This window comes from Egretta garzetta, unplaced genomic scaffold, assembly GCF_000687185.1.
Source record: "Egretta garzetta isolate BGI_Z169 unplaced genomic scaffold, ASM68718v1 scaffold111, whole genome shotgun sequence".
NCBI lineage: Eukaryota > Metazoa > Chordata > Aves > Pelecaniformes > Ardeidae > Egretta > Egretta garzetta.
In genome coordinates, this window is record NW_009258672.1 from 884,979 (window position 1) to 910,911 (window position 25,933).

Below are 25,933 nucleotides of genomic sequence, written 5' to 3' on the forward strand. Positions count from 1 at the left end.
ATATTTGCAAATGTATTTAGTGGTGCTAATTTCTTCTGCTGCCTCAACACCATGCCAATTCAAGTCTTCACGTGATTATTGAATGTCTTTAACTGAAAGGTTCTATCTATTCACAGCAAGCGTAAACTCCTTCTGACCACCTCCTATTTACAAGAAGCTAGTCTGAGATAGTTCTGCTTCACTCCACTTATTTCAGCAGCCATGTGTTTTTTTCCATCCATGTCTCACAAGTCACATCTTTCTCTTATTTTCTCTGCTTGCATGTGACTCTACTCTGTTCCTTAACAGTCTTTCCACTATTGCTACAAAAATCTTCTGTATTCAGCTGCCATATAGAGTGTCCTCCTTGCATCTCCCCAGTCAATTGACATAACTACTTTCAGATTTCATCTGAGTATCTCTAATTCCCTTTCCAACTTCTTTCTTTTCTCTCCTTCTAGTCTTTGTAATTGTTATTACTTTGAGAGCTGCACAAAAAATGTGGTATGAAGTAAAGAAATTTTACCTCTTTTCTAATGTTCTGTACACTTACGATTATTACATCCACATAAGTTTATTTTGCTGTTGGTAATATGAACAGATGAAAAACAAAAGATATTTTAAAGTCTTTTCTGATAAGTTCACATTTTTTGTCTGGCTCTATAGAAATGGCAGTATGTTTTCTTTTTACTTTCAATATACTAGTAAATGTACTATCGTTCACCTTACATTTTTCATATAGCTGTTTAAAATGGACAGGTGTGCATACAAATTCATATTTTCATAGTGTATAATTTAAGATTTATTGCTTTTCTTGCCTTCTGTTCCTGAAAATCCATAAAAAATTTATTCTTCTTACAACACATGTTTTCCTGGGCTCTTTATTTCTCACATTACCAAGACAAGTTTTTGTTTATTATTGTGTGTTTTACCTAAAACTGAGAAACTCTGCAATTTGAAGAAATCATAGTTTTCAGCAATAGTTAACTTTTTAAAGCATCTTTTCTCCTTTACTGAAGAGGTATGCCTTCATATAAAATTTTGTCGTCATCCATCAGGAATGTCAGAAAAAAATTGCTGTCACTCATGTACTTGTATAACCTAGGACCTCTGAGGACCTGGTGATTGCCTTTTCTTCTGCTGTGTCATGTGGCCAGTAAAAGGTTTTGTGAAAGGTACTCCTTCATGATAGAAAAGGAGCAATAACAGTCTTAAATCTCTGTGGTTTGCACAAGGGCCTGCAATTCTCACCACTGTGGACTGCAGTACATGCCAGTCCTCTAGAATTTCTTCTACATATTCTGTTTCTGTTCATTGAGTTGCTTCTCTGTAAGATTAATTGCAGTTATGGTTTTGGCCTGGTTTTAGGTTTTTCTAAGCAGTTGACCTCTCATGCTGAACCTCCAGGGCTGCATCCCATTGTTGGAGCTGGTTTGGAAATCTTTGTCCTATTATAATCCACCCACTCCAGCACAGTCCTATCGTATTTAGTTGTCTGTTCTCTGTCCTTCAGTAACATTGTAAATGTTACCATTGTGCTTCTGCAGACAATGTGTTCCTTTGCTTCCTTCTTAGTGTAGCGCTCTGATACTTTGCGGTTAGCAGAAATGACATCAAGTCAACATGCAATGAAATCACTGTATATAAAGTGCCTGAGTAAGAATTAAGCTGCTAGTGGTGCATGGCTGTCAGGGAAGCGTTGGATGGCCCACTGCCCATTCCTTCACTCGGTGGTCTTGATCTGCCCTTAGTATGTTATTGAAGAGCCCAGAGAAGGCAAAGTTTTTCAGACTCCTTCCCTCTTTCTCCCCCCTTCCCGCACACATCCCCCCCACACACACCCCATTGCTTTAATGCAGAAAGGAGTGGAAAATTTAGCAAATTCTAGTTTTAAAGTGATGAATAGTGAATCGATGGCAAAGTGTATGCACCTGCTGAAGTGACAGGGAGGTGGACATCTACAAGTAGCTGGAACACAAAGCAAATTGCATCTTCTGCTTGAAACACAGAGAAAGCTTGTGTCATGGATTGTATTGGAAAAATACAAGCTACAGGTTGAAAGAGAGATGGAAAGGAGAGAATTGTATCCATCCTTACCATTATCATGGTCATAAGAAAAAGTGAGACCTGGTAACAGTGAGAGGGTGGAGGCTGAACATTGAATGGGGAGGAGAAAAATATGGTGAGGATTACAAAACAAAACAAAATGACAGAACTACAAAAACTTAAATCTAAAGATTCAGGACTGGCAAGTTGGAAAGTAATATTTTAAATGGATTGTGGGGAGCAAAAAAAAGAAAAAAGAGGAGGGAGCAATCTTTTATCTTTTTTTACCTGCTACTCTTGCAAGATCTGTCTTACCTTAATTCAGCTTCTGTCTAGCTTAGGTTTCCTGTTTTATTTGGGTGTTCTTGGTGTATGTCATACTGTGGTAGTTTTCTTACCCCTTGTAAAATGTCTTTTATCTTACTATCAGCACAGATTTACTTGTTTGAAGTCAATTTGTGATAACTGGACTTAAAAGTGATCAAAACAGATTACAAAAATGGACAAGTTTGTAAACTGTTAGCCTGTACTTACTCATTTCTACATTTTTTTTTACCACCTCTTCCTCTACTTTATGTTCCTGAGTCATTACTGAAAATATTATACTACTCAAAACAGAAAAATGCAGAGTTACAGGTTTACATGACTGACAGCACTTTAGCTCTGTTCCTGATGTGTGAAGGCAATTTGTCAGTGATGCTATTTTGTTTGATATGGATTTGTTGAATGACAAAGGACAGGGGGAATGCAGAGTTAATTCTTACCTAAATATGCTTGTATGCTATTAATTATTTTTGTTCTATAGGGCCAAACTTGGAATGCCCCAGTTCTTGAGTCCTGAAGCACAGAGTCTTCTACGAATGCTCTTCAAAAGAAACCCAGCAAACAGATTAGGTAAAGTGTTTAGTAGAATATTTTAAATTGGATCATAATATTGATAACATCAGTGATCATTAGACTAAGTAAGTTTATAGTTTCTTGTGTAAAATAGGCTTTGACATAGGAGCATAGTTTGCCTGTTTGCTCTTCTAATACGTATTTCTGAAATTCATGTAGAAGAAATAAGAAATATCATTTTGCTAGTCGTTCTGTTGACCAAGAAGAAAATAATTCAGACATTTTTCTTCCCTATAAAAGGAGCAGGTCCAGATGGAGTCGAAGAAATTAAGAGGCACGCATTCTTTTCCAAAATAGATTGGAACGTGAGTATCTAATTCAAAATTAATTTAATAAATTTAAATTTGTGGTGTCATATGACTTCTTAATTCACTCTGGCCTATACCTTCTCTTCAGAAATTGTACAGGAGAGAAATTCATCCCCCTTTTAAACCTGCAACTGGCAGACCTGAAGATACATTTTATTTTGACCCTGAGTTTACAGCAAAAACTCCAAAAGGTAAAAAGAATTGAACAATTTACCTATTCAGAAATTAGAAACATTGTTCCAATTCCAGGCTATGTAAAGTGTCTCGTTCTTCTAGGTGTTGCTGGGCTAAATGAATGCTTAAAGACAAGTTCATAAAACTTAAAATTCATAAAAGTTTTTGTGCTCTTTTGTGTAGATGTATCACAAGGGACTACTGAGTTATCCTACGTTAAAAATAATCCTCAACAACAAAACATACATAAGTTCAAGTTTACTTGTCTCATTTTTTTAATTCAAAAATATTATCTGTGTCTCTTTAAAGGCTATATCCTATGGCTTCATTTAATTCATGATGGTGACTCTACATGCTATGTATATGTATATTTCAGACTTGGGGTGGCAAAGTTGCTGTTTCAGTGCAATCTGTCTCTGCATAGTTTTACACTGATTCATTCAAAATATGACAGAAATTTTTGGTTTTACAGATTTAGGGTGTTACCAAAATTCAAGTACTTCTCCATAAATATAACATAAATATGCTGCTATATGTAAATATTTTTTGCAAAGTACTGGGCTTTGTGTAATAAAATATTGTCTGGCAGTAATACAATCTTTGTAGGGGTTGATTATCAGTTGTGTTTCTAGATGGTATATGCAAACCAGTTAAGTAATTATTTGTATTTTGGTCCTCAGAAACACTTTAAGCAAATTCCAGTTTCTGGGTACTTTATAAAGTTGTAGTTTGCTCTTCAGAACAGACAGAACCTCATTTCCACATTTTATAAACTCTGCTTGTAAGTAGATGATGTGTTTTTCAGATTCGCCTGGTATCCCACCTAGTGCTAATGCACATCAACTTTTTCGGGGATTCAGTTTTGTAGCTATTGCATCAGATGATGAAAGCCAAGCAATGCAGACAGTTGGAGTCCATTCAATTGTCCAGGTGAGTACATCTGTTCTTAAGAAAAAAAGTAGTCAATAAAGCAGCGTTGCTGCCTCTTGGTGTGGTGGGATTGTTTCCGTCATCACAGAATGAAGTACCATGACAAAATCATTATCAGCTTTATACAAGAAAAGTAAAAATTAGGTTATTTTATCCAAACCATACCTCTAAAGGTGCAGGACCTGTTTCCATTTCTGAGCAGCCACAGGTGTAAATAGGCTTCAACCCTTAAATGAAAACATTCTACCATCAGTACTATAGTAACCTTTTGATATCAAGCCACAATTAATGAAGTGGATGGGAATAACAGACAACTTGATCTTCGATCTATGCTTGAAAATATCAGTTGATTCCCACAGTGCAGTAGGGGGCACTGGAGTACAATTGTGAATTTCATCTGGATATTTTGGACTGCTGTGTGTTTTGGAACCCATTACCTAGAACACATTCCATTCCTCCCAAGCCACTTCGTCAATGAGTTAATCTGTGATATTTTGTAACTAACTTCCGGGTATCGTACGAGTCAATGTTACAGTAGACACACACATAACCTTTGGCTTCCTAGCAGTATTAAAATTATTCCAATAGAGTCTCCCATATTATTAATTGTGAGATTGTTGCTTTTAATAGCCTACCACGGTTGCTTTTCTTATATATTCTATTACTGCCAGTACTCCTTATTTTTGGACAACAAAGCTTTGCTTAGGTGTGATTTTCGTGTGAGACAAGAAAGGTGGACCTCATGCTAGTTTGCAGAAGAGGTATGCCTTGCCTCCTTTTGAGGCTGAGGTTGTTGGAAAAGCATGTTTCAGCACTGGAGACTTTGTAACCAGTGGGGAAAAAAAAAGCAGATGCATGTACAGGAAAGAAAACTGGAAGGCGTCTGCAAAAATTGGATTTCTACCTTCCTTCTGCTTCTAATCATTCTAATTACTGAGGGAAACTGAGTCATGAAAACTAACCAGTGATGTAAATTGTGTTGAAAACTACTTACTAATGTACAGGTAGGAATAAAAAGGTATGCTGTATGATTGGGTTTGTTTGTATTTTCCTTGCAAGGATATTTTGCAAATGTCAGAAAATTTTTAAAAAACAGAACATTAATAGCTCTTTTATTTCTTTAATTCTCTTATGTCTAGAATAGTCGTAACATACTTGTTTGTACACCTTACCTGTTTCATTTGTAATAAACCATTAAATTTCAAGGCGGTTTAGACCCTTTTTTCTTCTAAAGAAGCTGTCTGATTTGGTGTGCACGTCAGAATGACTTCTGATCCTGAAATCTTGCTAAAAGTTTCTACAAGCTTTTCTGTGTTCCTTCTTTCCCACATAGTTTTGTGGATTAAATTCTTTCTCTTTGTATATGGTTTCCTTCTCTTGTAAAATTCTGTTTCTTTGCTGCCTTTCCTCTGTGCCCCTCAACTGCTTCCTCACTCCTATTTCCTCTTTTCTGTGCTGCAGGATACCCAGATGGTTTCCTGCAAATGCTTTGCATCCTTTGCACAAGCTCCTTATACTAGAACACCATTTCCTTCCCTTACAAGAGTGAACACTTGTTCTTCTTTCAGCTTTTTATTTCTGTGAAAGGATTTTTGACTGCCATTCCATGCAATTTCCAGTTAATCTGATTCTATTCAGTATGCCTGAATTTTCCAGCTGGCATTCTTCTATTCATATAATAGAAACAGTGACGCTTTTTTGCTGTTATTTTATTATGTAGTCTTCTGATCTTCTGTGGTTTGGGGATTCTATCTTTAAGTTAATATATCAGTAACAAGAAACATCATGTTGTCAGTTTCTAAAATACAGTGTGCATTATTTACAATGTCTCTAATATGTAATTTATCTCATACTAACATTAAACAGAAGGTAGTGGCTATTTAGACCAGTTTGACCTAGTATAGCCATGAGTTTAAAATTCAAAGCAAATCAGTAGGAATATTAAAAAATTATTTTTAATATAAAGGTCAGTTATGTATTTAGAATATTCATCAATTGATAATGTTATTTTGGTAGCAGTTGCACAGGAACAGCATTCAGTTTACTGATGGATATGAAGTAAAGGAAGATATCGGAGTTGGGTCTTACTCCATCTGCAAGAGATGTATTCATAAAGCTTCAAACATGGAGTATGCTGTAAAGGTAATTACTTTGTTATAGAACACATCAACTGTTTTCAGGTTTTAGCATTATACACGTTGGGCATGATCAATTTATTTGCCATAAAGAACATAGCAAACAAAGGCTATTTCCTTAATATAAAAATATTATAGATGCAAATGTGAATTACACTAATCAACCAAATAGAATATTTACTGACAGATACTTATATAGAAGTGCTGTGGGTTTTACCTATATTCTGGTTTGGGTGGTAGAAAGCAATCTTCAGTCTTTGAAACATCTGTGTAATTCCAGTAAAACTGATGGGAGTTACATGACTGCTTCTAGAAGGAAATGTATTATGAAAAGCTTACATGACTTTCCATCATTTTTAAAAAATGTGATTACTTTTAGTTAAACAGTATATATGGGGGTTTTTTGCCTCCAGAGTAGACTCATAAACTGTCAGATAGCTAGGAGTCCATAACAGCGCTTAAGTCTGGTGTACCTTCCAGGATAAACTTTAATTCTTTTGTCTTTGCTGGCTAATTTTTAACACTTCTAAGGCTGTTTTGATACTATTGTAACGGGCTCTCCAGCACTTCTTTGAAGGCATTGAATTCTTCGTTGAAATCAGTAGAATTCCCACAGGTGGAATGATAAGGGGTTTTTTGTCTGTCTGTATAACACGGTGGAACTGAATGGTTACTACAAAGGCAAGAGTATAGATTAGCAGACTTTAAAAGAAAAAAAAAATTAAATCCTTCCTCTTTTTGAATTGTTGAACAGTTTATTACTCAAATATGTAAAATGCTAAGATAAATTAAGTATGTTTTGCTGTATCCTTGTACACAGATTGCTTACTGGAAACCCTCCCAATTTCAATTTGGCAGTTACATACTTGTCGTTCTGGTTCCGACCAGGAACAGATTTGACTTCTGTGCTTGCAATTTGAAGTAATTTCTTGAAACTGGAAGTAGCACATGGCATAAGCCATAACATTTAATGTGAGGATTGCCTTGCTTTTCTGCTGCCTCTGTTGTGGATTTTTTTCCTAAATGAATCACGAAAAAAGAATAAGGTGATCACTGCCCAGTGTTAGGGTGGTACGGGCATCAGGTAAGGGCTTTAGGATGTCAAGAGGAAGAAGGGGTAAGACAGAGATGGAGAAGACATTAGAGGAAATTTTACAGTTCAGAAGGAGAGGAAAAAAAGGAGAATAATAAGAATATGTTTTAAGTAGGGCAAAATAACGTTTTGTTTGTTTGCACAGGGAGAACTTCAGAGCCTGATAGCAAGTCTGCAGAGATTCAAATGAACTTTCATAATGGAATGTTTATCTGAATTAACTCTGAGAAATTTTTCCTTTTTCTTATTTTTGATTCCCTTACTCTCCTGCTTTGTCTTTTGCTGCACTATATATTTGTTTGAGATTAGCGTTGTGAAAATCAGTTCATTAGCATCATCAAACCAGTATCTCATGTCAAATTAGGAACTTCCTGCTTTATTAAATGGTGGGTGACTGAAGTCTTATCTACTAAACAGCCTTGCATTATTTATCATAGCCTGAGGGATCAGATCACTTATCCTCCAAAATTGTTTTCAACTGAAAGATTTTTCCATGTTTTTCCAATGTTTTTTGATTTGCCTTGCTGTTCTAATTTAACAAACTTTGTTTTGGTTATAATCCATGCCCTTTACCGACAACAATAAATATTGCTTATCTGTTTATGCTAGTAAGCACACCAAAGTGTTACACTGTCTAATATTCACAAAAAGAATTATGCCTACGTATCTATTTGCTCTTACAGATCATTGACAAGAGTAAAAGAGATCCAACAGAGGAGATTGAAATCCTACTGCGCTATGGGCAGCATCCAAATATTATTACTCTAAAAGATGTAAGTAGTGTGTTAAAGACATCTTTTAGTGTATTATAATTGCATATCACTTTCTAATTTGAGAGATGAGAAACTACATGTTCTAGATTTATGTTCATATTTTTCAGTATTTAAAAAGAAAACCAGGTCCTAATGCAATTTATTCAACAATATCCAATCTTTTACTGAGATGTCTCATTGTCGTCTTTTAAAGATGCTCATATTTTGTTACAACATAATCCTAAGCAGTCAAATAATTCATTCTTCATAAATCCTAGCACAGGAATAACTCATTTAACGTTGGCTGTTATTTTTAAAGGAACAAGCAAGGGTTTCTAACATAAATTGGGAGGTAGAGGTTTTTCATAGTGAACAGTAGATTCTGATGATCTAACAGAAAAAGAAAATTGTCTTTCCTTGATTATGCATTAAAGAGGATTAAAAATTAAAAAGGCATATGCTTAATGACTTTCTTAGTCTGCAAGGAAGTATTCTGGTCCCCAAAACCAAACCTCAGGCAAAACAGCTAACCATTTTCAGAAAGCTGAGTTCAGCTGAAGGGAAATTCTCAAACATTTTTGAAGTCGCTAGAACTGTAGCTCGTAAATCCTGTGGAGATGAGTACTAGAGAACTCTGGCTAAAGTTCTTCTCCTACTATAATCTATCTTCAATTTATTAATATCATGTAGTTTGGCCCTTTCTTGGGAGAACAAAATAAATCAGATATACATGGGAGTCCACCATGGAGCTTCATAGCATTACGAGTATTTTACATCAAAAGCATAGAAAGCCAGGCAGCCTTGAAAAGTTGCCACATATGCTGAATCATTTTACTTTGTAATTAATTCTTAATCATCATCAGTCATCTTCCAGCAGGAGCCATCTTTCATTCACACCAACAGTAATACACAAATAGCAATAGGAGGCTACAAAAAAAAAAAGCCTTAAGTTCACAGAGGAAGAAAGACAGTGGGCTGTAATTCTCACTTATTTCTACTCAGATCAGTTCCTCAAGCGGAGTTCATGGAACTATGTCCAGTGTAAGGAAAGAGGGATAGGATTCATATGTAATAGAAACTTGTATAATACACACTACTGTAAGTTTTTAACATTGTTTTAAGTTTTCATTGTCCTACTATAGATGCATGGGGCAGATTGCTGGCATATCCCACAATATAATGGTGTGCTATTACACCTTTCAGAGGAAAGAATAAGGAGTATTTGGCCTTCAGGCCTCAAACTCATCAAAAGCACCATGAATTATTGTACAAATAAAACTCAATGTTGATTTGACCCAATTTTTCATTTAGTTGCACACCAAAATCTAAATGTTTCTGTTTTGAAATGCCAAAATAAAGTGTTTCAGCATTTAAGTGCACGTCTTTGGAAACAATGATTCTACACGAAATAATTTCTTTCTTTTCTTGTATTTCAGGAATAAATGCAGTAATGTTTAAATCTAAGTTAGGATGGAAATTTTCATCCTTGCTCAGCCTTTTTTATGTAGTTTAATTCTGAAGGTATTGGATTAAAACTATGAATATTCAGAACACCAAATTGTTTCTGCAATGCGCAGTCCTATGGGGTTTTTCCTTCTGATTGTTATCAGTGGTCTTTTTCAATTCCGCAGTATATAAACAAAAGAAAGAGCTATATTGTGCTAAATCAGATGTCCTTCTTATCCCATATCCTGCCCCTGACAGTGGCCGTTTGTGGATGCCTAGGAAACAGTGTAAGAATGGAGGAAGCACACAGCTTCCAACAAACCGTTACCTAGAAACTTCCTGTGCCAGACCATTATACATATTTTACCCTTTTTTACCTATTAGTTACTGTTCTGTAACAGAACTTTTGTCATGTTGAGTTTTTTAAAGCATTGGCTGAAGAATCTTTTCAGAAGCTTTTTAGAAACCTGAATACAGTCTCCCTGTCCAAGTGCTTATTTATGAGTTCAAAAAAACCTCCTAATATGTATGTGAAATCTTATTTCACTTTGCAAAAACCCTGGTCTCTTTCTCCATTACATTGTATTTTGCTCACATGCCTGCATCTGTTTCTCACTGTAGTTTCCTCCAGTTTGCCTGGTAGAGAAGACACACTGGCTGATCTTTGGTGTGTGCTGGGAGTTCATTTGAAAAATTAGCATCACGATTATGATCTTGGCATAATACTGTGCACTGAACTATGAAGAGAACTTCAAAAGTATTTATTCAGTGCAAACAACTTGCTGGGATCAGACAACTAAATTGATAATACCATTAGTGAAATCAGGATGAGGGGAATGGTTTGTTTGGGGTGGGGATTTTTTTGTTGTTTTTTGCAAGCAGACAGGACCAGCAAGGGGTAGCAGATAAAATAGTAACCAAATGCAAATCTTGTTTGAATGCCCCCTGCACAACTGTGATGTGTGCGCTTCATAACGTCAAATGAAACAAGCTTATTTCCTCATGTTGTACTAGGATTAGAGGGAGCATGCCTCTTTAAAAAATTTTAAAATCTAAAATGCCACTTTAGTATCTTGAATTATATAACTCTACTTTTTCATACTGTGTAATAGTTTTAATACAGGCACGTTCAGATGATCACTCATTTATATTTCGTGGGTAAGAAATTCCTGTTAAATGAGAACATAGAAACCCATCATGTTGTCTTCTCCTTAAGATCATAAGCTTGGTAAAGCTTGCAGAATTATTTATTTAACATTATTCTTCTCTTTATTTGGTGATAAAATAATTCTTTTAGTGTAGTTAACAGCACAAAAATTTATAAGCTTAGAAATTTAGTAGCCTGTATTTCCCAGGTAAGCTTAAGACAAGGAAATTGGCGTGAAATTTTTTTTTTTAATTTACCTCATATCTATTCCTAAACTTATTTTAATACAACTTGGATAGTTGTTTCTACTTACACACAAACTAGTTTTTATCTCACACATGTTATGGATTCCAACATCACCATAAAAATAGGTTGAAATAGGGAACAGAGTCTGTAAAAGATTTCACTAAAGCAGAAACCAATTTCTGAGTTAAAACCCCAAGAAAGTGCAACTGAAATGGAACACTTAAGTATAGCTTGAAAAGTTTTTTGGTTTAGTTCAGTCTGTAGTGCCCCCTGGTGACAATATAAATAATTCTCAACCGTTGTTTCCCTAGAAGATAAAAGCCATGCAAAAATTAAACCGTTTTCCATAAACAAAAACAAGGGGTAAAATATACATGTTTAATTTTAGATGTTGGTATAGGCTTTATGTGCAGAGTAACGTATAAGTTGTAGACTTTTATCGTAGCAGCTTTGTATGCATTATCTTCAGTGTTCACAGAGAGAAGGTGAACTTAGGTTTATTTTTTACTTTTTTTGTCTGACTGTTCAGTTGTAATGATCTCTGTTTATATTGGTAATTTGGTGCAATGATCGCTTCTAGAATTAGGTCTGGTTTTGCCTTAATTAGACTAGTTTCCATTTATTACTACTACTTCATTTCTCCCATGTCTAGTTTAATTTGTTTCAGTAAAACTGTATGAGGAAAACTACATGTTATTCATCCTTACACATTTACACGCCAGTGTTTTTGTGTTATTTCATGACTGTACTACCTTTTTGGAGAAGGATTTGTGTTCATTTCCGAAGATGAACAACATTTTGATAATGTGTGGGGTGAGAAATACGGGAAAGATAATTGAAGAAAACAGCTTGTGGACAGACCTGCACTATCTCTGTGCAGGAAAATAGCAGAGAAATATTTTGATGTTTACATCCTTATGTACTTTTTGCAGGTGTATGATGATGGGAAATATGTATACGTAGTAACAGAACTTATGAAAGGAGGAGAACTGCTGGATAAAATTCTTAGGCAAAAATTTTTCTCAGAACGAGAAGCTAGTGCTGTTCTGTTCACAATAACAAAAACCGTTGAATATCTCCATGCACAAGGGGTAAGTTTTCATTTCTGAGAACATGCTTATAGATACTTCTCTTTCAGAAGTATAAACCCACATATTTATGTATTCTTCTCTGCGGTAATTAAGTAATTTCTGGTAAATAATTACAAGCTGTGTAGATGTCCAGATAATGAAGATGATGCAACTGTTTCTGTTGTCCTTCATGCAGTCTGTCAGCAGTTCTGTGGAATATGCAGCTAATGACTAATAGAGAGGATATGAGAGGAAGTAAGCCAGGAAGAAGTGCTAGGACTAGTGCTGTTGCTTAACCGTGGGACCTAACGTAATTCCAACCCCATCCTGTGACAGACCCTGAAAATTAAGTATTTTCCGCCTATCACTCTTGTAATTTCTTCCACTTCTTGGTTCTGATGAACACAGTGTATGACTTTTAACTCCTGCGCCATAGGGTCAGGACAAGAAAGAACATTAATGCTTCAGGAAATTAATTTGGAGACAGAGGAAGTAGTTCAAAGATCGAGAAGGCAAGTGTGACAATTGCGTGGCAAGAATGACAAGTCGTGTTGCATTTTTAAGTAAACAAAAGAGAAATAGAGAGAAAGCAGGAAAGCAAGGGTGCAAGGAAAAAGACAAGTTCCTAAAATCCAATGTTATTATCCAAGAAAAGATAATTCAGAATGGATAGTACTCATTTTAAGAAACAAATAACAATTTGGCAAACACTGTCATTTCTGGAAGGTATTATTTCAGAAAATGATCAAAGTTATTTGATATATCTTATTCTGTGATTCCAGGCTTTCTTAATCACTTGCTCATGTGTGGGTTCTTATTTGAGCCTGTGTGCATGGGACAAGAGTCCTTGGCCAGCATCATCCATGGGAATTATGAATAAACCTCTATACCTTCTGTATGGAAATATAAATAATAGAATAACACAAATCATAACTTGGTTCCTTCTTACCACAGGTAGCCAAAAAAGGCCCAGTGCCCTTGCATCAAGTACAGGATTTTAGGGGCTTTTGTTTGCTTCTTTACTGTAGACTTTTGTAAATAGTGGCATTCTAAGTTGCATTAGATCACATGCTCTTTGTTTTGGAAATTTTCAGGTCTTATGTACAATTCCGTGTGAAAGATGGCCATGTATGTAAATAATGAGTATTTCAGTAGTCTAATTTTTGTCTGGAAGAATCATCCCTGTCTTCAGTGGATTTTCCTTTTGTAGCTCCTTTGGACACCAGAGGAGCTCATTTGAATACGGTATTAGGTAATATCTGGTTTGACAGATTCTGAATCTGTGTGCAGTCTCCACAACCCTTCCCAGAAGGATTTTCCTCATGGACATTCATAGGATACTTTTGAACTGAAAAATTAGCTAAGCAAGGAACGAAATCCTCCTCTTCAGGGTGAACAATACTTCCAACTCTAAGCCAAACTATTCTAGAAGTATTAGGGCCAGCATATAACAATTAAGGGTTGGCACAATAGACATTATAAAAAGGATAAACAAGAAGGATTATGTCATCTTGGAGCAGAACGCTTCTGCATGCTGGTAGATGACTGAGGATGCTAATCAAAAACATGAATGCTAAGAAATAAAGAACTGAAACGTTCTGCATATTGCTTTGCTCTCTTCTGTTGCTCTAAAATAAAATGTTATTTCTGTGCAAAATATCAGATTGTTTAGATTATATTGATATATCTTTAAAATTCACCTGTAGGAAAACAGCTTAACACAGGAAGGTATTTTATTTATTCTTTGACATAAACATTTTGATTGTTTAGGAATTAGAGCTTGGATTTCAACTAGGCTGTTACACTTACTCTTCCTCCCGCTTGAGAATTGCTTCCCCTTCTTCCAAAAAAAGTACAATTGAAGCACATTGGTTCTAGAAACAGTCTGCCAAATCCCCAGCTCTGTGCTGCTTCCATTGCCCACCTCTTCCTTTCTACCCCTTTTAGGATTTGTTTAAAACAAACAAACAAACACCAACTAGAATAAAACTCTGGGGCTTTTTTTCTTCTGCCTCTTGGAGCAGTAAAGGATGTTTCATTCATTACTTAGCGAAGAAAGGATTCTAATCTATTTAAATGCCAAATGATGAGGGCTATCAGGAACTGATTCTCTCATACTGACTCAGGCCAGGATGTTCCCTTAACATCTACTTTGCCAACTAATTGTTTGATATAATTTTGTATATTTCAGCTTACAAAATGCTTATTTCCATAATTTTAAGTATTGGTTTTATTAAGTCTGAGAATTGCAAAGTGTTTGCGTGCTGAAAAAGCCTCTACTAAATAGACTTACTGTGTTAAATGGCTTTACAATCTGCAGCCCCTCTGCAGTCTTTCACTTCTTGGTCTTATATTACTTTCTTGAAACGAAACTCTGCTAGCTTTCTGGAATAATGCATAGAGCTTCTGATTCCGCACATCACTTACTTGCAGGAGTTGTGGGGTATCTTCTCGTTCTAATGTGATTACCTTCTTGAAATATTTCACCACAATTTTTTTCAAGAGGAAATGAGTCTTCCATTCATATTTAATCGTGAAAAGCTCTGTTTAATATTAACCAAATACATAGGACAATCAGGAAGATAAAGACCTTCATAGCAAGTCTATTTAAATATTTAAAAGAGGATGTTTAGATCCACTCTACTGTGCTACAGCAGTAATATATCCTTTTCTTTACAGAGAGCAAAGCCTCTAGAGACTTTAGGCTGATTGTTTTCTGAAGAAAATATAACAGGTCATCTGTTTTCAAGACTCTCCTTGTTCATTCCAGGTTTTATTAAGGCTTGTCATAACATAGCTTCAGATAAGATCAGATGCATTCTGCCAGAAATGGCAGTTTCTACAGTTTGTGTAGCATTTTACATCTCTGGCCCCTACAAAATAGCCACTTGGGAACCAGTACAGGCTTTTTTTGACATGGCAGTCCATTAGGAGAATACCTCTTTGATATTTTACTATTTTTTGGCAGAATTGTATTAAAATTCTTCCTTAATCAGGCCTTACATGTTTGCACTGAGATAATTCAGATTATCTGAATTAAGAGAATGGAATAAGGTTACTCCAGTAGTAACTAGTATGTGGTCAGGTGGCACAGTGCACATCAGCAGCTACAGACGTCCATGACTCCAAAACATATAACTAGCTAAAGGTTCTGATTTAAAGAGCCTTGTAGGTATGCATGTTAAAATAGAAAATACATACCCATTAGAACAAGACATGTGGAACCATCTGTACAAACAAATTTGGGGTGAGTGGGATGTCTGGAGGAGGCTTTATAGTTGGAGTTTCCCTGCTAGAATTGTAGTACTCTAGACACCATTGAGCATCAGAATACTGCAGCTGATGTTAGAAGCTGGAAATCTGGAAACTGATTGCTGATGGGAGATTTGAAATGAAGTAGTGGAATTGATAATTGTAATATAAAGCCATTCCTATGTTTAGCTTATTGTATTTAGTGGTTTGTTTTGGGTTTTTTTTTTTAGGTTGTTCATAGAGACCTGAAGCCTAGCAATATTCTTTATGTTGATGAATCTGGTAATCCAGAATCAATTCGAATTTGTGATTTTGGCTTTGCAAAACAACTACGAGCAGAAAATGGTCTTCTGATGACTCCATGTTATACAGCAAATTTTGTTGCACCAGAGGTAAATATTAGGGTAGCTTATATGTCTTTATTTTGCTGGGATTTTTTTGCTAGTTAGATACTTGTTTTTGTTCTTGTATAACAAGTGAAATCACTTTGTAAGCACTAAAAAAATTGAAGTCTCGCTATTTTTATGGCATAACCAAAGCATTTCTAAGCATTTTTTTCAGAAAAAATATTGTCTCCTGCAGGTTTTAAAGAGGCAAGGTTATGATGCTGCATGTGACATATGGAGCCTTGGTGTTCTACTTTATACCATGCTTACTGGGTAAGGGTAATTTTAGTTTGCTCCACTGTAGAGTAGCAGACCAATATAAACAAAAAGAATAATAAATGTAAGCCTACTGTTGAAGATGTTTCTGTCAAATCACTGATTAATCTCAACTTCGGCTTCAGTCGGGGTAGAATATGCTTTGCCTTTAGTAGAATCTAAGTTTGCAGGGACTGGTGTGAATGATTCTTGGTTTCTCATGTCTCATCTATTTTAGGTGGTTTAATTTCCATTTTACAGTGATTTAGGAGTAAGAATTGGTTGTTTCATGTGAAAATTAGCTGATTAAGCAACATACATGCTGAAGGAAATATATATTGCAAATATAATTGCAATGCGTTGAAGCATGTTTGTGTGCAAAATTCAGCCACTGGATAGTTGGAAGTGATGCGGTTAGGATATAATAAATGCAATAGAAATGCATTTATGTATGCAACAGAAATTAATTGTATAAAAGATGAGGAATAATAAATTCAAATATAGTTCCACAAGTTCAAAAGAGAGTTGCTGTTGCACCTGCCAAATAGCTTATATTTTTACGTAGGATTATTCAGGTTGCCACTTTGGTTAAGAGTTAACATCATCAGAGAGATTTTTGCATTTTAAAATAAGTAAGTGACAAACATATTTGGTATTTGGTTTTTAAATATATCTCTTTTGCTTGTGGATACTCTGGTAGCAGCAAGAATGCTTATGGTGAAGCAAGGAAAATTGCTGCACCTTCCTTCCTCTAGTATCAAGCCAGCATTTATTCTTTTTCAGACTCATCATAAAGCCTTCACATTTAATTTTATAACAGCTTGTTTTATTACTTCACTATAATATGAAAGCTTAAGAAATACTTTCTGTAAGGCAGAAACCACCACTACTTGGACTGCTATAGGAAAAATCTGGTTTTCAGACCCAGTATAGAGGGAAATACAGTAAGAACAGATCTGTAGCCAGATCTGCTGTGCATTTTCATGTGTTAAGAATAATTTCTTTTTACAGCTGTTTGACTTGCCTATAATTATGTTGAACTCAGTGAATATTATGATCAGATTTATAAAACTATTGGGGTCCAGGTTATGGAAGTTATTAACATTGAAATTGTTGTGTTAAATAGCTACACTCCTTTTGCAAATGGTCCTGATGATACCCCAGAGGAGATTTTGGCCCGAATAGGTAGTGGAAAGTTCTCTCTCAGCGGTGGTTATTGGAATACTGTTTCAGATACAGCTAAGGCAAGTATATTTTCTTTGTCCTTTGGGGGATAAGAAATGGATTGCAATGTAACATTTTGTTTATAATGTATCTGTTATATGATTGGGTAAGTTCCACCCATTATTATTGTTATTTTAAAATACCAATCTGACCCTTTACGTGCCTAAAAGTTTGTTTCCTATTTATGATCCTTTCATGTTTCAACAGCCACTTGCATGTAGGAGGAAAAACAGGTGTGCCTTGTATTATAGTAATTGGCAAGTGTCCTTAGAAATACAGTGTATTTTACCAGTATTCACACACATGCACAATCATCCATGATGAGAAGTGCTCTAATAAAATTTCATGTGGGAGCATGACATTCAAAAATCATACAGATAGTCTAAATCAGGATGATGAAAATATTCCAGTAATTACCATATGCTCCACTGATTCAGGCTAGAGGAATAAATAGTTTTTCATTTTATTCTGTTTGGGACAGTTCTTCAGAGTTACCAAAGACAGTTTATCTCATACTCTTTCATTAGGATTTGAGCACTTTATTCCTTTAAGTACTTCAAGATTAATTTCTGGTCCTTAAGGATGTCATCTACTTAAAAAAAAAAAAAAGAAAACCCATTGAAGTATTATACTTTTTATTGCATAAAGACTTTAGACAACTTAATTTTTTTTTAGAAGTAAATTTTTTACAGCAAATAGACTCTAAACTTAAGCATGCAATATCCTTTATGCCCCTTCTGTGTAGCTACGGTAAAGTGCTAGTTTTCCCAAAAAATTGTTTACATATGTTATGCTCTTTCTTGCTAATTGATTTGTGATGTGCTTTCTAATGTACTGTTCTCATAACTCAACAACTTTGCCACAAATCACGTTATTCATTTGATAGACAACTCAACCTGTTAGAATAACATGTTTACACTAATCTGGTAGCATCAGCTTTTTCTTCCTTCAGTCCCATTCTGTTCCGTTGTACTTGGGAGTCTAGAATGAACTAAAAACCTATCAGCTGTGAAAAAAAAAACTTAGATTCCTTCTTAATATCATCTTTATGTTCAAATTCTTAATTTGAATTACCAAAGAATGGTTTATATGAAAATGTCCAGTATTGCTAATGTTACTTAAATTATCTTAAATCCAGCTGTAGTCAACTAAATGTGATTCTCCACAGGTAACTGCTTAATGAAGAAATGTTATTTATGCTTTACCCTTACTGACTGACATGTAAAGTCATCTATAAAATATTATGCTGCTGTACAGATTTGTTTTCAACATCTTGAGTGTTGTATGCAAATCTCACTACCATGATTTGAAAAAGTTAAAATAGAAGTTGAAAAAGTGGTAGAAAAGGATGTACCAAAACAAAGGTGAAAATCTGATCAGATGTTGAGAGCTGCTTCCATGCAAAGAGAGTAAATAGAACACAGTGTTTCTTCTTCTCAGCAGAGTTGACTGATATGACAGGCAAAAGAGATCGTTTCACTGATGTTACAAAGAAGGAAAGACTAATTCCTTTTCTCTCATGTGATGATTTTATTAGGAAAATCAGGAATAATTCAATGAATATATTCTGCACAAGTTAAAACGCAAAACAAAATTAAACATCTCTTCCTGTGGTTCACAACTTAATAGTGAAGCAACTGCAAAAGGTGTTTGGGAAGGGGGGAAAAACAGCATCAAAATAAGCAGCAAAATGAGTTCAGAGGGGATGAGGTAAAAATCCCCAAGGCCAATAGGAGTAGTAAAATTCAGCCTTCAACTTGCACAATTGTTGAGAGGTTGTTAGACACTGGGGAAACATGCAAAGGGAAAGATCATCTGTATTTTCTCAGTTGTTCCTTTTTCAATACTCACTTGCTACATATCTGCTATTTGTCACTGTTAAAAATAAAATACTAGTGTAGTGGGGCCTCTACTCTACTTTAGCCCAACATGCATATTTTTATGTTTGTGTATTTTTGCCTGACTTAATTGGATACTTTCCTGTTGTGATACCAAACATCCATTAAGTTACATAAATAAAAGATACAGTGTTAGCATTGCTGGCCAGTTTTTCGGCTGTTCCAAGCTGATGTTATGAACGTACTTTTATACCTCTAAAATCTACAGGTTTGAACTGTAATCTGTTTTAAAACTGAAGTCTTACTGTTACTTGCATTGACTCTGTATATTATTGACAGGACCTTGTTTCAAAAATGCTTCATGTTGACCCACATCAAAGATTGACCGCAGCCCAAGTTCTCAGTCACCCCTGGATAGTTCACTGTGACCAGTTGCCTCAATACCAGCTGAACAGACAGGATGCTCCCCATTTAGTGAAGGTAAGTAGGTATTTGTCAAGCTTGCTCTGTAGCCAAAATTAGTGTAAACAAAAGGAATCGGAAAGAAGTTACTGTGGCACGTGTGTCCTCTAAATACTATTTAAAAGTCGTTACAACTAGGAGTTGCTCTAAGTCATGAAGTGAACTTGTGATATGTAATAGGATTTCATAAGAAACCAGTCATGGAGAATAAATGTAATACACTTGAAAAATATTTTCATTTTCTTAGGTTTGAAATTTATTGGACTTACTTGCACTGGGAGGCTTAACTTAAGAAACCGGCATAGAAGAAGTTACTCTTTTGATAGTGAAAATGTTGTCAGGTGACTGTAGAGGAGCTGAAAAATAGTTAAGCTAATTTTTACAGTTTCAGAGCAGGTTAATTGTCAGTATCTAAAACGGTATACTTCACGAACACAGTATAAGCTAAAAAGAAGTCAAAAAGGCAGCACTAACTAATATGGTATCGTACTGTTCTTTCACCCTGATAAACTTCTTCATTTTGAACAAGCAGAGAGAAATCAAAAATAATTGAATTCTACTTCTCTGTATTTCACCCTGCCTTCAATCCTACATCCAAGAACCTCTGCCATACAGCATAAAAGGGATCTGAAGAATATAATTAACACTTTCTTGGAGTCAGCTATTAGAAATTTCTAGGATCCAAAAGCACAAGTGGAAAGAGGAGGAAGTTCACAACTTCAGTTGATCAAGTTCACTGACCCCACAGTTCACAACTTCCTAACATTGTTTTTCAAATAAATCTTCGTGTGCTGAATAATGTGGGCAATTTTAAAATATTTTCTTGAAAACTGAAATGGATATATAAGTGATAAGCAGAGATGACCCAGCTATGGGGTTTCATTCCCCAACTATTTCACAAAGCACGGAGAGAGAAGTTAATTTAGCAGTCTGGGTTTGGTTTTTTAAGCAAGGTAAAATTGCTTTAGATTGATCTGAAAACTATTTATTACCCAAAAAAACACTCCCTCCAAACACTGCTGGTATTTGAGTAATGCAGTGGTGTGTTTCTGGTTTGTAGATGAAAGTAGACCAGAAGTTAAAACTTGTTCAGAATCTCTGGCACTTAGCGCTGTGTGTTCTCCAGTGTGCATGTCAGTCACAACATACTCCTCTTGGGTTTTTTTTCCCCCTCTGCCCCACAGGGTGCAATGGCAGCAACTTACTCTGCTTTGAACCGTAACCAGTCACCAGTTTTGGAGCCAGTTGGCCGTTCTACTCTTGCTCAGAGGAGAGGTATAAAAAAAATTACCTCAACAGCCCTGTGAAGTGACCTCAACCAGATATTTGGTACCACGGCATAAGATGATAGCACAAATCATGGCGACAGGTAGCACATATCTGACAGATACCTGCAAGCACACTCTGTCCCAGCTGGTACCTATAATGCTGCTGCTCCTGCTGCTGCTTTCATCTGTTCTCGCTTTAAACTGTTGATGGCAAGTTACTGATCTTACTGGAGCTTCAAATGGAGTGACAAGTGGAAACACAATGAAACGATCATGTTCACGATTGAATAAACCAGAAGAATTACGAATGCCACCTCTGTCAAAAATACACTGAATAAAGCACTCTGCACCACATAGCATTATTTTTATAAGGAATATTTTTTGTCCCCTAAGATATTCTTTGTTACAGGTAGAGACGGACAGTTTATGTTAAGCACTTAGCTTAAACAATCTGTTTATATTAGCACTATATACTTTGTGCCATCCAACATTTTGTATGTTTTTGTAAACAGTTCACAAGCAGTACATTTCCGTGCTGTTTTCTTTAATGTATACATGCCTTGTTTTACTTAGATATTATTAATCATTTTGACAATTAAGTCTGATTAAACAGTTCACCTGGATTAATCAGTATCGTTGGACAGCTCTAAAAGAAGCCTGACTGTTAAACAGCTATTGAATGTAATACTATGAATATGTATTTCTCCTTGCCTATGTCTTTTCTACATTTCCATATTTTTGACGCTGCATGTCACGTTATGAAATCAGGATACTGTTTATAGTATTCAAAATTTAAACAGTGGATCTCTCCCCATACTATATATACAGTAGGTAATATAACCCAGAGGAAAGATAACTTGCGCCATATCTCACTCTGTCTTTTGTTCCCCCTCCCTTTTATTCTCTCTCATCTAATCTCTGGACTCAGGAATCATTGCTAAATACTTTCTGATAGAGAACATTTCTATATTGTTTATTCTTATAATCCATTGTTAATATTTTATCTCTATTCTGTGACTTTTGTTTAAGCTGCAAAGGATTTGTTCAGTGAATGTTGGCATTATAAGAAGAAAGGCAGCATTGAAGATAAAGCAAAACATAGTGTCCGCTAATAAACAGAAGCCTACAGAAAGTGGGTTTAAACTGTATTCACTGCGGTTGCAAAACTGTTGGATCAGATCTTCTGATAAGTTTAATTAACAGCCAAGATAAAATGAGAGGAGAGTCATCCAGATCTGTCTGGGCTTAGAACAGAGTCGTCATAATTTACCATAAAAGTAGTATTGTCCCAGTCAGGCAAAGCCAAGCTGTTCAGAGTGAGTGTTCTCACTTTGCCCCAGACGAAAGCAATGATGAGGGTTTGTGATGAGGGTGAAAGGCTCGTTTTAAATACGGATATAAACTTGTAATACTCCTGGCCTCTTGGTGTCTTAAGTAATTAAAGGCACATCTTGATGGCTAGTCTTGAAAGATCAAACTGCCCACATGAGAAGGTGCGCTGGAATGTGTTTGAATTGAGTGAGTGTCCCACTCCAGTAAAATGGTATGCTACATCAGCTGATTCCAGGTATGAAAATGGCTGTGGGGAATTCAAGCTTTAATAAATATGGATCTGGGTGAACAGCTCTGTGTAAACAATACAATTTAAAAACTAAAAGGTGCAATTTTGTGTTTTGCATAAGAACATATTTTCTTGATTTAGTTGTATTAAATTTGTTTTATGGCGATTGATTTGCTAGTTTCCCTGAAATCATCAGAGGTTTGTTGAAAGGGAGAATCGTCCTTATGACACCACGGATTCGCTCTAAATGAAGGTGAGAGTGTTCCTTTTGCCACAAGTTTTTTCTGAGTTCCTTGGGGAAGCTTCCTTTGTTAGACTTGCAAAGGATCCCACTTTCCTTGCCCTTAAAAATCTGTTAAATATTTAATCTGTCATGTAATTGTTAAGAAATTGGTTTTATGAACAAGGATTCTTAAATTACCATAGATCTCGGACATCTGAACACACAGCTCTTCCAAGGAATTAGCATTTTCCCTTACTTGGTGCTCTAGCATTGAAGTTCCCTTTAGCTGTACAGATGCCTCTACCCTTACTTTAAGAAACATCTTTTAACTAGAGGAAGAAAAAGGACGGTTTACTTTTTCTTTGACACTGTTTGCAGTTCCAGAGGAATTTACTAAAACCTTGCCTTTCAGAAAATGGGGGTTTGTTTTCAGCTCCGTGAGTGATCGCAAGTCGGGCTGATCAAAATCTAGAAACCAGACCTTCTGGGGTGGCTTTTAAATGCGTCAAACTGAAGATTGTCGTAGCTAGTCAACAAACAAGATTTAAAACTGATGCTGTTGAAATAAAGGGATGTCAGTACTTGCTAGGGTGTCAATAATAGCATTTCGGTTCAGGAAGGAATTTCTCATGTGTTCTCAGCGCGCGCGCGTGTGTGTGTGTGTGTATACATATATATATATATGTACCTGGCAAAGAACAGACCAAAAGGAGGAAGTGTTAAGCTGCTTCACTGTTGGCAACATCTATGTTAAAATAAAATTACCGAAAGTACTTTTTATTATTTGAGCCATATTTTGTGGCCGCCAGGCTCACTGGTTGTTAGGGAAATGGTGAAGCAAAGTTAACACCTACATTTTATGTAGATACTTTCTCAAATAAGCTGTTAATTTAGGCCAGACTTTACAGATGTTGCTACTATGTCATGTACATAGCAGCACAGGATGAAGATGTTAAATGCTAATAAAACAGGGCAGTTTAGCACACGCTAACTTGAATGTGTTGAAGTCCAGATCCACTCTATTTTTCAGATACTTTCTAAACCAAGGTATAAAGAGCTACCACGGTGTAAAGGGCCCGTCTGCGCAGAAGGTGTATTTTACAGGCTAGACTGGCAGGGGCTTATGTACCTTACCTCCTGTTTTGGATCCACGTTCACGTTTTATTTTTATGTTTCTGTAGCTACGGTTGTTAGAAGCTATAAAGAAATCCACATAATGCTTCTTTGAATCCCAGCACCTTCCTATTAGAATGTGAGTATGTGTGACACGCTGTGTAAATTCATTGCTGGACTGCTTCTTGGTCCGCAAAGCGTAGCAAGTGACTCAAGGATAGAGAGTCCTAGAGGATAAAAAAGGAGAACTGCGGATACAGGTGAATTTTCTATATGTAGGCCATGGGTTGGTTTTTGTGTGTGTGTGTGTGTGAAATTACCACTTACTGTGATCGAAAGCGTGAGAGAACAGAGGGAAGAGCATAGTTGCAATACTCATTAAATGCCGCCTATATCCAGTAAGGGCAAAGTTCTTTATTCATAATCACTATAAGGTTGAGTGAAACTTCTAAGGGGTTTTTCAAGAGACTATTTAAAACTTTTTTCTAAAGAGACAAGGGCAGAAGAAAATAGATTTACGTGTCTGGGATTTTTTTGTGTGTGTTTTGCTTTTGTAAATGTGGTGTACCAACTAAAGCTGTGCTTTTCTATTATTGGAAGGGAAGGATTCAAAGTGTGCTGGTCCTTAGTAAGCAGCAGCGGTTAATAGATGAATTTTCACTTACGAAAATGATGTAAATGATTAGCTTTATCTTGATACTCTTGACCTAATCAAAGGGAAGGTGTACTTATGAGGGATGTAATTATTTTGCAACCTAGTGGGGGAGGGGGGAAGTCTACTTAAAACGTTTTTAAAAAAAAAAAATTACAAAATCGCAGATAAAATATTTTTCTACAATTCTATACAATCGTACTTTATACTAGTTTTCTCAGCATGGCATGTAAGTGAGTCTGAGGTACTGTTCCAGGAAATCGGTGGTATTGTACCTTGTTCTAGACCGTTACGATAGCATCTGGTAGATGCTTGGCACTGCTGTCATAGAACTGAAATGCTAGTTAAAAAATAAAAAATAAAAAAAATTGTACCGAATACTTTAAATGATTGTTTTATTCAGAGTCTGATCTAGGAAGTGTTCCAATCATGCTATTAATGTGTAATTAGAACTGTTCCAGATGTAACTATGAACAGTTCTGGAAAGATATCAATTGCTTGTATTCCTGTCTCATGGCAGGTTTTGTAGTCTTCAAAAGAAATTGAAATTTCTACTACGAATAAACTTTCAAACATCTTAAGGTGCTCTCTTGGTTAATCATTTGTTCTGCCCAGTTATAAAAGTTGTTGTTTGTCCATCGCTAACACTTTTAACGACTTCTGCAGCATAGCAAGCGTGCATTTCCAACCAGAAGGCTTTAGTAAATGTTCGTCAGCAACGATGTCGCTGTGCTGGAGCATGTTCAGTCAGGTCACTGTTGGTAAGGTGAACAGGGAGCTGAAGGAAAACCCCTTGTGTTCAGGAGATGCTCTAGACCCCATGCATGACACAGCAAGATCAAAGCACAAGAATATTGTATTTTAATACCCTGTAAAGACTCCGGTCGACTGTAAGGTACAGCTTAAAGGGAGGCTGCTAAACAATACTTGCAAGGCCTGCACTGCTCTGGACACTGAAAACAGAGGCGTATTTGATAATTAAGAAACCTTTGAACATTTGAAAAATGAGAATCTATGCGCGAATGCTCCATAAACAGCACGCCCACACCCTCCAGCAGCTCGCACAACTTGGGCACTTACAAGGGCCGTTCTTCTTAGCCTTGCAACCTGGGAAAGGCGGAAGACTTCTGTAAGTTTGCACAGTCTCCATAAAATTCCAGTAGTTGGGATAATGTACGAGGAATGTAGCCAGGTGTCTCGCTAAGAAAGAAAAAGAAAAGCTGAGAAAGAAAGCAAGGTGTAAAGAGGACATGAAGAAAGGTTTGGCAACGGGTGGAACAAAGCAGGACAGGAAGCGAGGGCGAGGGGAGCAGGCACCCGAAATTCACGCCTCGGCTCCGAGCTGCGCGCTGGTGCAGCTCCGCGCCTGCACAAGGCTTCATCCTGCCCCTCTAAAAACTTTTTAAAACGAATTTTCGAGTAAACGGGGTAACCTGTAAGCCTCGAGAGGCCTGGGGGAGTGGGGGGGGTGGGGGG

General features: G+C 36.2%; 1 protein-coding gene across 2 annotated transcripts in view; it reads left to right on the forward strand.

Moving 5' to 3' along the window:
• RPS6KA3 (ribosomal protein S6 kinase A3) overlaps positions 1-24,937 on the forward strand; it is a 65,774-nt gene extending 40,837 nt beyond the window's left edge. Inside the window, exons 10-21 of one of the 2 annotated variants that reach the window (XM_035888558.1) lie at positions 2,831-2,919; positions 3,163-3,227; positions 3,319-3,421; positions 4,210-4,334; positions 6,354-6,476; positions 8,246-8,335; positions 12,086-12,244; positions 15,706-15,867; positions 16,058-16,134; positions 17,243-17,360; positions 19,518-19,658; positions 20,825-24,937. In XM_035888558.1, coding sequence (XP_035744451.1) covers positions 2,831-2,919; positions 3,163-3,227; positions 3,319-3,421; positions 4,210-4,334; positions 6,354-6,476; positions 8,246-8,335; positions 12,086-12,244; positions 15,706-15,867; positions 16,058-16,134; positions 17,243-17,360; positions 19,518-19,658; positions 20,825-20,947 — 1,375 coding nt within the window. In that variant the 3' untranslated portion in view covers positions 20,948-24,937. Of the gene's footprint in view, positions 1-2,830; positions 2,920-3,162; positions 3,228-3,318; positions 3,422-4,209; positions 4,335-6,350; positions 6,477-8,245; positions 8,336-12,085; positions 12,245-15,705; positions 15,868-16,057; positions 16,135-17,242; positions 17,361-19,517; positions 19,659-20,824 lie in introns of both variants that reach the window. The other variant, XM_035888557.1, reaches the window with a different exon arrangement.
• Positions 24,938-25,933: the final 996 nt, after the last annotated feature.